Source organism: Eurosta solidaginis, chromosome 5 (genome assembly GCF_040869045.1).
Source record: "Eurosta solidaginis isolate ZX-2024a chromosome 5, ASM4086904v1, whole genome shotgun sequence".
In the NCBI taxonomy this organism is placed as follows: domain Eukaryota; kingdom Metazoa; phylum Arthropoda; class Insecta; order Diptera; family Tephritidae; genus Eurosta; species Eurosta solidaginis.
In genome coordinates, this window is record NC_090323.1 from 59105565 (window position 1) to 59118273 (window position 12709).

Genomic DNA, 12709 nt, shown 5'->3' on the forward strand with positions numbered 1-12709 from the left:
ACATCGATAACACTTGGAAGTTCATGTTAGTTGTGTGCGGTCGTGTTTTTGTTTACCGCTCTCTCAATTTTACTTTCATTGTTTGTATTTTTTGTCATGGATGATTTCTGTGCAAAGTGCTTGTTGCAAAAATATCTCTGAATATGATATTAGACTAATTAAATCTAATCGTCATTTGTTGTACGTGTGTGAAGAGTGTGTAGATATGCCGGATAAGCTCTGTAAAGCTCTTGATTCTGTGCTCACCGCTCAAAAGCTTGGTTTTGAGCTAATCACAAGTGCTATTGATAATAAATTCCTAGTTTTCTAAACAATTTGACTCGCTAAAGGAAGAACTAATCAATTCTTTGCATTCGTCCAACAATAATTTGAGTGTTCCTGCATATTCTCCGGATCTGAACATTAGAAATAATGTCAACTCTAATGTTCATAGTCCACTAACAATTTCTATGCAGCCATCAAACGGTTCCTATTCTAATAATTTTCGCGCTCTGTCTACATTTGCCTCTTCTCAACATCCAACTTCTTTCACATCTACATTTGCAAATAAACAAACACAATCTTCGTTTGCTCTGGCTTATAATTGTTCCTGAATCCACTTATACATTGGCAGCCTCATCTACTTCTACAGTCGCAACTAATACACAATCATCATTGTCAAATGCTCTGACAACTAACATTAACAATTCATCTACTTCTACACCTGCAACTATCACACAATCATTATTGTCAAATACATTGGCAACCTCACCTACAATTAATCCTCAGTCAACATTGTCAAATGTTCTTACAACCAACATTAATAATGCATTTACTTCTTCACCTGCAACTATTACACAATCATCATTGTCAAATGCTCTGACATCTAACATAATCAATTCTTCAAATACGTCAACAAAAAATAAGGTGAGATCGAAAGGTTCTGCACCCCCAGCGGGCGATTCCATACAGAGCGGATTTGTTATTACTCATTCTAATTATTCGACAATTGCTACTAATAGTGAGTCAGTAAATACTCTATCATATGCCACTGTCACTGCTTGCCCTACTAGCAAATCACCTAAGGCTCCTACCACAGTTATTCGAAGCGCACGTGCTCCAAACGAATTAAATGTTAATGGCAATAATAACATTGCTGAGCTGGATATTTTTGTACCATATAAATGGATCCATATTTCATCTTTCAGACCCTCGGTCACAGAGGAAAAAATTTTTAAATATATATCCGAGCATATCAAAATTGATACATCTGCGTTGGCTTGTTTTAAGTTAGTAAGGAGGGATGCTGACATCAACTCTCTGGTGAGAGTTTCGTTTAAAGTTCGTGTGCGCTCAGCAGATTATAATAAGCTATTTGATCCTGCTCTGTGGCCCTCTAATGTCACTATCAAGCCATTTCGGTTTTTTCCAAAAATCGGAGAAAACCCATCGGTATCGTAGGTTTACGTAATGATCAACTCAACAACAATCATAATATCCACACTTGCTCATCGAATGCACGTTTGAGAGTCTACTTTCAAAATGTCGGCGGCATGCGCACCAAATCTAATGATTTTCTTTTGTCTTCGTCTCGTATGGACTATGACGTTTATGTCATTGTGGAAACGTGGCTCAATGAAGACTTCTTTGATGAAGAATACTTTGACTCTAAGTTATTCCTAACCTTCCGGAAAGATCGAGACTCCGTGTAAACTGGTCAAAAGAAAGGGGGTGGAGTGTTGATTGCAGTTAACAGAAACCTGCATTCATCGAGGTTTAAACTTCTACATCATGATTCATTACTAGATCAGCTGTGCGTCTGTATTTCCAGTTCCTCTAGTTCAACTTTCATATGTTGCTCGTGCATACCGCCGAACAGTGGTGATTCCTTATACTCATCTCATGTCGAGAACATCGTAAATCTATGCGAAAGCCACCCTGACGCGAGTTTTTGCATACTTGGTGATTTCAATCTGCCTAATATTGTTTGGACAGACTTTCAATGTAATGGTATTCTAACTCCTACGAATGTCACCCGTTCTTATGAAATCAATCTTATAGATAATATTTTAAGTTGCAATTTGATTCAAATCAATAATTTATTTAATACTCTTTCGAGTTTGCTTGATCTAGTGTTTGTCGATGAGAATGTAATATTTGATCTCTCTGAGAGTACTCTTCCTGTGTGTCCATCCGATAGATATCACTTACCGCTTGTCATTCAATTAAATACCTTTGCTGCTATCCCTACGCTGACGCCATTGGATAACTCTCCTTTTAACTTTCGACTTACTGATTTCAGTGAGTTGAACAATGTCTTACTTGCTCTTAACTGGGCAAATATATTTCTCTCTAATGACGTCAGCATGTGTTATGACCTTTTCTTATCGAAGTTGTCTGAGATATTTCATAGTACCGTGCCTCGTTTTAGGCCTAGGTTGCATAAATTACCTTGGTATAATATAACGCTTAAGAGGTTGAAAAACAAGCGTAAAAAATTCAATAAATTATATAAGGTAAATAGGGATAACATTTCTGTTGTTGTTGTTGTTGTTGTAGCAATGCTCGCCCCACCTAATAGCCGCGACCGATCAAAAATTGTCATCAATATCCTCTAACGGGAGTCCAAGGAAACTTGCCGTTTCAACAGGGGTGGACCATAAGGAAAGGGGTGTTAGAGGCGTTGGTTCCACATTACAATTAAAGAGATGGTTGGTGTCATGTGGGGACACATTGCAAGCGGGGCATACATTTTGTATGTCGGGGTTGATTCTGGATAGGTAAGAGTTTAACCTGTTACAGTATCCAAAACGAAGTTGAGCAAGAGTGACACGCGTTTCCCTGGGGAGTATGCGTTCCTCTTCCGCGAGTTCTGGATACTTTTCTTCAAGTACTGGATTCACCGGGCAATTCCCGACATAAAGGTCCGACGCCTGTCTATGGAGTACACCAAGGACCTGCTTGTGTTTTTTCGCTTCATACGGCTGGGTTCTCAGGTGCCGTATTTCCTCAAAATGCTTACGGAGATGACTCCTTAGGCCCCTAGGCGGTGCTGGTTCGTCAATCAGATGTCTGTTGGGATGCCCAGGTTTCTGGGTATTCAACAGAAACTGTTTGGTCAGCATCTCATTTCTCTCCCTGATGGGGAGTATTCTCGCCTCATTATGCAGATGGTGTTCTGGGGACATAAGAAGACAGCCCGTGGCGATTCTGAGAGCAGTATTTTGGCAGGCCTGTAGTTTCTTCCAGTGGGTAGTTTTTAGGCTTGGCGACCATATGGGTGACGCGTAGCACGTAATCGGCTGGCTAATTGCTTTGTATGTGGTCATGAGCGTTTCTTTATCTTTTCCCCAGGTACTGCCAGCAAGGGATTTGAGGATTTTATTACGGCTCTGAATTCTCGGAACAATTGCGGTTGCGTGCGCACCAAAATGTAGATCCTGATCAAACGTAACACCCAAGATTTTGGGGTGTAGGACAGTCGGTAGCGTAGTGCCATCGACGTGGATGTTCAATATGGTCGACATTTGGGGCGTCCATGTTGTAAATAAGGTCGCGGAAGATTGAGTCGGTGACAATGCCAGGTTTCGCGAGGCGAAAAAACTGGAGAGATCAGGGAGATAGCCGTTTATTTTATTGCATAGCTCATCGATCTCTGGGCCTGGGCCTGTGGCCATTATGGTGCAGTCATCGGCGTAGGAAACGATTGTGACTCCTTCCGGTGGTGAAGGTAGCTTAGATATGTAGAAATTAAACAAAAGTGGGGATAGGACACCACCCTGTGGCACCCCTTGTTTAATTCTCCTTGGTTTTGATGTTTCGTTTCTGAATTGCACCGATGCCTGCCGACCACCCAGATAATTTGCGGTCCACCTTTTAAGACATGGGGGAAGGGTAGACCCTTCCAGGTCTTGCAGTAGCGAGCCATGGTTGACCGTATCAAAAACTTTTGATAGGTCTAGCGCTACGAGTACTGTTCTATGGTGGGGGTATTGATTCAAACCGCAATTTATCTTAGGGAACAGTACATTAATAGTGTGCGGCAGTTTAATGTTCTCGATAAATTTCTTTATAATCGCTACATGCGTAGGCTCGAAGATGAGCTTAAAGAAAATCCAATAGCCTTTTGGAACTTTATCCGCTCCAAAATTGGTTCAACGAATATTCCGATCTGTATGACCTTTAATGGGGTAAGCTCCCAGTCGCTAACTGAAACAGTTGAGCTTTTTGCAGAATTCTTTAAATCTAACTTTGATGATGCCGATGTAGGTTTGGCTGGCTCTCATTCGCGCTCGGGACTTTGTTATAAGATTGATTTTGGCTCCCTCATTATCTCAGAGGATGATGTTCGCAATGCTATGCTTTCCCTTAAACCCTCGCTAAGTTGTGACACTGATGGTCTTTGCCCCTTTGTACTGAAGCACTGTAGTTTAACTCTCTGCGCTCCCATTTGCCATATCTCCAATTCATCTCTGTCCTCTGGAACTTTTATCGATAGATGGAAAAGGAGCTCAATTTGTCCTATTTTTAAATCTGGCAATAAAAATGACATCTCTAACTATAGGCCGATTGCCAAACTCACAGTATGCTCAAAGCTTTTCGAAAAAATCATAAAGGAGAAGTTGTCTTTTATCATTAAAAGGGTGATTGACCCGCGTCAACATGGGTTTGTTGCTGGTCGCTCTACTGTCACTAATCTAGGGTCGTTTTCTGATTTCTGTATCTCTGCATTTAAGGATGGCTGCCAGGTTGATACCATATATACCGACTTCTCAAAGGCTTTTGATAAAGTTTCACATCAAATCTTACTATCTAAACTTGAGTATATTGGATTTCACTCTGTATTCTTATCTTGGTTAAAATCGTATCTATCGAACCGGTCTCTATGTTTTGAAATCGAGGGCTGCAAGTCCCTACCTTTTTATGCAACGTCTGGAGTTCCTCAGGGTAGCATTCTCGGGCCTTTGTTGTTTGTGCTTTTTATAAATGATATTGGTTCCTGTTTTTTTTCGTCCTCTTTCCTTCTATATGCAGATGATTTAAAGTTATTTCATAGAGTTAATGGCGAGTCGGATTCCCTACTCCTACAAAATGACCTAAATAATCTTATTGAATGGTGTAATGCCAATAATCTCTTCCTCAATGTGAATAAATGTTTCCACACGCCTTTTACTAAATCATCTAACTTATATTCCACACTCTACGATATCGCAGGTGCTCGACTGGTTTCGGTTAATGAATTTATTGACTTAGGTGTTGTTTTTGATTCCTCTTTCTCTTTTGTCAATCATATCTCTTAAATGCTTCCCAAGGCTTACAGAAACCTTGCCTTTCTTCGTAGATATGCAAAACACTTTAAGGATCCTTATACAAGGAAGGTTCTTTATACCTCTCTAGTTCGTTCAAAACTAGAATACGCCTCAATTGTTTGGAATCCTATCTATAGCTGCTATGCTGCCAGAATTAAAAGGGTTCAAAGAAAATTTACTCGTTTTTGTCTATTTTCACTCAACTTTGACGACCCAATTCCATCCTATCACTCGCGCTGCTTACTCATAAATCTCCAACCTCTCGAATCCAGAAGGATAGAACATCTGCTAATGTTCGTCTATGGTCTAATAGTTGGCTCTCTTGATTGCCCAGTTCTCTTAGCGAAGGTGTCATTTAATGTACCTAATCGGAGTCTTCGAACATTTTTTCCATTTTACATGAGTGCTTGCAGGGCTAATTATTGTAATTTTGACCCAATTTTTCGGGCACTAAATGAATTTAATAGACTCTCAAGGAGGTTTTTTATTGATTTTTCTTTGTCGAGAAGCATCTTCAAGTCAACTTTGCAAGAGTGCCTATATCTTTACTTGCATTATCTTTTTATTTTTTGTTTTCATTAGTCATGTTACTTACGTTATTCGTTGTGGTTTCAGTTGATTAATTATTTAAGTATTTAATTTGCTTTTGTATTCTAGTCTGTAAGATTGTTTAATCATAGACTGAATAAATTATACATACATACATACATACATACATACACTCCCCAAAGCCTTCGGGGATCAACCTTATCGCTACAGCAACAACAGGGGGATTGGAATATACCTACGGTAGGTATGCCTATGGAAAGAGGCGACTAAAATACCATTGATTAAAGGGGTTTTGTAGCGCAACCCTTTAAAGGGGTTGCAAGCGCAATATATCGCCTCTCCAATCCAATTGTCAACCTCGACTACCCGTTGCGAAGCCTGTTTCTTTAACAGTCGAGGCTCTGGCGACTCCAAGTTCCACATGGATCTAGGGGCTAGCACCTTAATGGTGTTTGTTACCGGAACGTAACAGATCTGCATCCGGAAAAGGACCATCAACATCGATAACACTCCACAAAGCCTTCGGGGAGAAACCTTATCGCTACAACAACAACAACCTTCTAGGCCCTCCCGCTCTCCCACCCCTCTCGGGGTCGCCATAGCCTCGGCTGTTAATGAAACAGGATTAAAGAGACATTAACATAACAGCCTAATTATCACAGAAACTATGAGATATGGTCAGTTTCAACCTTCTAGGTAATCACCCTGAGCTGATAGCCATAGCAGCTCGTAGTCGTTTTTGTTAGTCTTAAAAAGAAGAAAGCTTTGCTTAAAAGCAGGGCCGTCTTATTTTCTGGCGTATATGAATAACTTGGGTGTTAGCCGTAAACTTAAATTTCAATGAGTACTTTAGTACTGTTTGAACAAAAAAAAAAAAAAACAGCAAATACGCAGTCTTGTCCTCATTAACCTCCAAACACACTTCGTTAATCTCTTTAATCAGACTATAGGAGGCTGTTAGTTTCGTTTCTCGAACTATCTATCAAGCCGATGGATTTTCTACATAATCACGTACAAAGATTAACGTGACGGATATCACCTTAATTTATGCAGTAACACGCATAAGTGCGTACAATCTATTGGTCTTCTAAGTAAATCGCTGTTTGTAACCAAGAACTCACCATTTCCTGCAGCTTCGCCGTTTCAGCATTATCTAATTTGTATTTCTCCTCCGATAAATCAATGTAGATTTTATTCTGTTTGCCACTTTAAGAAAGCAAATATTAATGATTTGAATACATTTTTATTCAATGAAACTTACATGAGTTCTTTCAGCTGACCACGTGCTTTATCTAGCGGTGGCTCAAAAATTTGAAGCAAACCTTCTGTCAACTGTTTGGTGGCCAATGAATCAGTCGTTTGGTTGTTCGCGTAAATTACTTGTACTTGAGAGGCTTTATTGGAATCGTTATTATTTTTTGCGAACACATTTGTTGCTTACCTGGCTAAAGGTTAGCATGTTTAAAATACGTAAGTCGTTTTGTTCATCAAATTTAAGTAGATAACTCATCAGTTGTTTGCATCAGAGCGATAATATTTGAGATAGTTATTAAAATTGTTTAAAGGTTGTCAAACGTTGTTTCTCGTTGTATATCCTTTAATTCTAGAGTTAAATTGATAAATAACGTGTACGAATTTGTTTAACGCATTTGTTTTGGTTACTCGACGTCTCCGTTCTCGTGTAGCCTACATATTGCGTTTTTTTTTTAATTTGCTTACCGGGCTAAAGGTTAGCATGTTTAAAATACGTAAGTCGTTTTGTTCATCATATTTAAGTAGATAACTCATCAGTTGTTTGCATCAGAGCGATAATTTTTGAGATAGTTAAAGGTTGTCAAACGTTGTTTCTCGTTGTATATCCTTTAATTCTAGAGTTAAATTGATAAATAACGTGTACGAATTTGTTTAACGCATTTGTTTTGGTTACTCGACGTCTCCGTTCTCGTGTAGCCTACATATTGCGTTTTTTTTTTAATTTGCTTACCTGGCTAAAGGTTAGCATGTTTAAAATACGTAAGTCGTTTTGTTCATCAAATTTAAGTAGATAACTCATCAGTTGTTTGCATCAGAGCGATAATTTTTGAGATAGTTATTAAAACTGTTTAAAGGTTGTCAAACGTTGTTTCTCGTTGTATATCCTTTAATTCTAGAGTTAAATTGATAAATAACGTGTACGAATTTGTTTAACGCATTTGTTTTGGTTACTCGACGTCTCCGTTCTCGTGTAGCCTACATATTGCGTTTTTTTTTAATTTGCTTACCTGGCTAAAGGTTAGCATGTTTAAAATACGTAAGTCGTTTTGTTCATCATATTTAAGTAGATAACTCATCAGTTGTTTGCATCAGAGCGATAATTTTTGAGATAGTTATTAAAACTGTTTAAAGGTTGTCAAACGTTGTTTCTCGTTGTATATCCTTTAATTCTAGAGTTAAATTGATAAATAACGTGTACGAATTTGTTTAACGCATTTGTTTTGGTTACTCGACGTCTCCGTTCTCGTGTAGCCTACATATTGCGTTTTTTTTTTAATTTGCTTACCGGGCTAAAGGTTAGCATGTTTAAAATACGTAAGTCGTTTTGTTCAACAAATTTGAGTAGATAACTCAGCAGTTGTTTGCATCAGAGCGACAATTTTTGAGATAGTTATTAAAATTGTTTAAAGGTTGTCAAACGTTGTTTCTCGTTGTATATCCTTTAATTCTAGAGTTAAATTGATAAATAACGTGTACGAATTTGTTTAACGCATTTGTTTTGGTTACTCGACGTCTCCGTTCTCGTGTAGCCTACATATTGCGTTTTTTTTTTAATTTGCTTACCTGGCTAAAGGTTAGCATGTTTAAAATACGTAAGTCGTTTTGTTCATCAAATTTAAGTAGATAACTCATCAGTTGTTTGCATCAGAGCGATAATTTTTGAGATAGTTATTAAAACTGTTTAAAAGTTGTCAAACGTTGTTTCTCGTTGTATATCCTTTAATTCTAGAGTTAAATTGATAAATAACGTGTACGAATTTGTTTAACGCATTTGTTTTGGTTACTCGACGTCTCCGTTCTCGTGTAGCCTACATATTGCGTTTTTTTTTTAATTTGCTTACCTGGCTAAAGGTTAGCATGTTTAAAATACGTAAGTCGTAGTCGAACCAATGTCTAGTATGTCGTTACACAAAACAAATTCCAACTGTGGCAAATCATCTGGTAATGATTGTTGGCCTTCCGCATCAACTGCATTTATAATACTGCAGGTAAATTTTAATTCAAATAGTTAAACAAAAATACTCGTATTTGATTTATCTTGGTGGAGTTATCGCTATCTGCCTTGACACATTTGTATGCTTTCGTTTGTTGTTGTTGCTCGTTATCTGGGTAGCAATGACGGCTGGCCAGTCCATCTTTCGTTCTGCTTACGCAAAATATTTTGAACTTAATTGCCTAACTTACCTTTCTAAATTGCTACTTTTCAGCATTTTCAAAAACGTGGCTTATTCTCAACACTTTGGGACTTACTTAATTAGCAAAACTACGGTTTTAAACTTAATTAAAATTTTAACAATGATTAAGAAAGATAGAAAGGAAAAAATGTAAACAAGAAACATATGACAAGCGATGCCAGATAACCGAAAACATGTGATTTTTGGAGAGTAGTGTGGTGAAAATGCCTTGGTAGACATTTTTTTAGGAAAACGGAAATAAGTTTTCAAATCCGTAATTTATAACTTTCTTAACAAAGTTGGCTGAGATATTTTATGGTAAGGTGCCCCTGTGTGGAGCCAGGCCTCATAAACTCCCCTGGTACAATAAAAACTTGAAAAATAAGCGTAACAAATTCAATAAGCTATATAATGCAGATACAATGGATCCAAGACTAAAAGACCAATATTTATATAGTGTTAAGCAATTTAATATACTGGATCAGGTTCTTTATAATCAATACATGAGAACGCTTGAATCAGAACTCAAGGAAAATCCAAAGGCTTTTTGGAATTTTGTTCGATCTAACGAGGTTGTTCTAATATTCCGGAATGCATGAATTTGAATGGTAAACGTTCAAAGGATATAAATGACACGGTTGAACTTTTTCGCTGATTTTTTCAAATCTAATTATGAAGTTGGCTCTGAAGTCCCGCACTCGCGACCATGTGTACCCGGAGGATTAGATTTTGGAGCCCTCACAATCGCCGAGTTTGACGTAAGGAATGCCATGCTCACACTAAAGCCTTCACTAAAGGGTGACAGTGATGGTATTTGTGCCTTCGTTTTAAAGCATTGTTGCTTATCTTTATGTTGACCTCTATATCACATATTTAACTTATCTCTGTCCTTTGGGGTTCTTATTGATAAATGGAAGGCAGACACGATCACGCCGATTTACCAATCTGGTAACAAAAATAATGTCGCTAACTATAAGCCTGTTACTAGACTTTCAGTTTATTCGAAGCTTTTCGAAAAAACCGTAAAAGAAAAATTTACGTTTGTGACCAAGAGCCTTGTAGAGCCCCACCAACATGGCTTCGTCGCTGGACGTTTTATCATATCTTAATACATAAACTTGAGCACAATGATCCACTCTGTTTTTTTTTTTTTTTTTTGTTGGTTGAAATCTTATTTGACGAATAGACTCCTGTGTGTCGAAATCGAAATCTGTAAATCTCGTCCGTTTATAGCCACATCAATGGTTCCTCAAGGTAGTATTCTTGGCCCTCTCCTGTTTGATCTGTTCATAAATGATATAGGTTCCTGCGTTAAGTATTCTAGTTTTCTTCTGTACGCTGATGACCTTAAGCTTTTTCGCAAAATTAATATCCCATCTGAATTCGCGCTTCTGCAGAACGACCTTAATAATCTTGCTGATTGGTTTCATGCCAAATAACCTATTTCTAAATGTTAAAAAATGCTGCTTTATGACTTTTTCTAAGTCCGCTAGCTCTCTTTCACCTTTCTACGATATTTTAGGCTGCCATTTGGTCTCAGTTAATCAGTATGTTGATTTAGGGGTTGTTTTCGATACCAGCTTCTCGCATACGCACCATATGTTATGTGCTTCCAAGGGCTTATAGTAATCTTGCTTTCCTTCGCAGGTGTGCAAAAGACTTTTTTGGATCCTTTTACCAGAAAATCTCTATATATCTCTTTAATACGCTCAAAATTAGAGTATGCCTGTATCATTTGGAATCCTTTATATAGCTGTCACTCAGCGAGAATAGAAAGGGCTCAAAGAAAGTTTGTCCGCTTGGCCTAAGTTCCCTCAATTTTGCTGATTCGATTCCCTCTTATCTCGCTCAGTGTAAACTTATCAATCTGCAACCACTCGAAACAAGGAGGGTTCTCAAATTGCTCATGTTTGTTTATGACCTTATCGCTGACTCTCTTGCCTGTCCACCTCTCCTTGAAACGATATCGTGTAACGTACCTAGTAGATCCCTTCGCTCCTTTTTACCTTTTTATTTACGTGCTTGTAGAGCCAATTATCTCCAATTTAAACCTATTTTCCGTGCTCTGTCTGAATTTAATAAGCTCTATAAGAGTCAATAGAGAGTGTATTTATCCGAGGCTTGTTGTTATATTTCATTGGAGTATGGTTTTAAGTGGCGGGTCCCAAGTCAAGCGCACAACCCGCTCAGCGGGGGTGAAAATATTACTTACACGTTTATATAGCGAGCCGCTTGCTCCAAGACAGACGCCCGCTTGCAGCCGCACCTAGAGGTGTACAGACGCTGCCGATGAGATTTCCTCTAGCTAGCCCTTAAACCGATTATGTCAGAGTGGCCTAGCCAGGTTGTCGCCTTCTCACATTAGCTTACCGCTAAACGGATGTTTAGCGGCTACCCAGGGGATACTTGGCCGCAAGCGACCGGCAGTAGTGAGCTGCTTGAACCGCATGCAAAAGAATCGCTCTGGCCATTCCCAGGTGAATGGCGGTCAGAAGCTTTCCCCACTTTCGTGGACTTCTACACACGGCTCCACCGCAGTGCAATTACTGGCATATGCTGATGACATTGATATCATCGGCCTAAACACCCGCGGTTTTAGCTCTGCTTACTCCAAACTGGAGAAAGAAGCGGTAAAGATGGGTTTGCTGGTGAATGAGGACAAAACGAAGTACCTGCTGTCATCGAGCAAAGAGTCAGCGCATACGCTCCTTGGCAACCACGCTACTGTTGGCAGCCATATTTTTGAAATAGTAAAAGACTTCGTTTATTTGGGAACCAGCATCAACACTAGCAACAACATCAGCACTGAAATCCAGGGAAGAATCAATCTTGTCAATAAATGCTACTTTGGACTAGGTAGGCAATTGAAAAGTAAAGTCCTCTCTCGGCGAACGAAAATCATACTCTACAAGTCACTTATCGTACCCGTCCTGCTATATGGGGCAGAAGCATGGACCATGACATCAGCAGATGAAGCGGCTTTGGGAGTGTTCGAGAGAAAAGTTCTTCGAAAGATTTATGGACCTCTACGCGTTGGCGATGGCGAGTACCGAAGAAGATTTAATGATGAGCTGTACGAGCTATACGCAGACATCAACATAGTCCAGCGAATTAAAGCGCAGCGGCTGCGCTGGCTAGGCCATGTTATGCGAATGAAAGATGATGCTCCGGCCAAGAAAGTGTTTCTATCGGAACCCGCCTATGGAAGCAGAGGTAGATGGCGGCCCCCACTCCGTTGGAAGGACGATTTAAACTCCCTTGGTGTGACCAATTGGCGCCGGTTGGCGGAGCGAAGGAACAACTGGCGCGCCTTGTTGGACGGCCATAACCGTTTAGACGGCTAAGCGCCAATTAAATAAGGAAGTAAGTACTATAAGAGTCAAAATATTGATTACTCCATGTCGAGAGATGCCTTCAAGTCATCCATTCATATAACTACTTTTT

General features: G+C 39.2%; 1 protein-coding gene across 1 annotated transcript in view; it reads right to left on the bottom strand.

The window, feature by feature from the left end:
• The window catches only part of Pldn (Pallidin), a 28226-nt gene extending 18784 nt beyond the window's left edge, over positions 1-9442 (bottom strand). Inside the window, exons 1-4 of the mRNA XM_067791896.1 lie at positions 9276-9442; positions 8962-9073; positions 7099-7274; positions 6959-7043 (exon numbers count right to left, since the gene is read on the bottom strand). Of these exons, the coding sequence (XP_067647997.1) occupies positions 6959-7043; positions 7099-7274; positions 8962-9073; positions 9276-9301 (399 nt within the window). The 5' untranslated portion in view covers positions 9302-9442. The remainder of the gene's footprint in view (positions 1-6958; positions 7044-7098; positions 7275-8961; positions 9074-9275) is intronic.
• Between the last annotated feature and the right edge of the window lie 3267 nt (positions 9443-12709).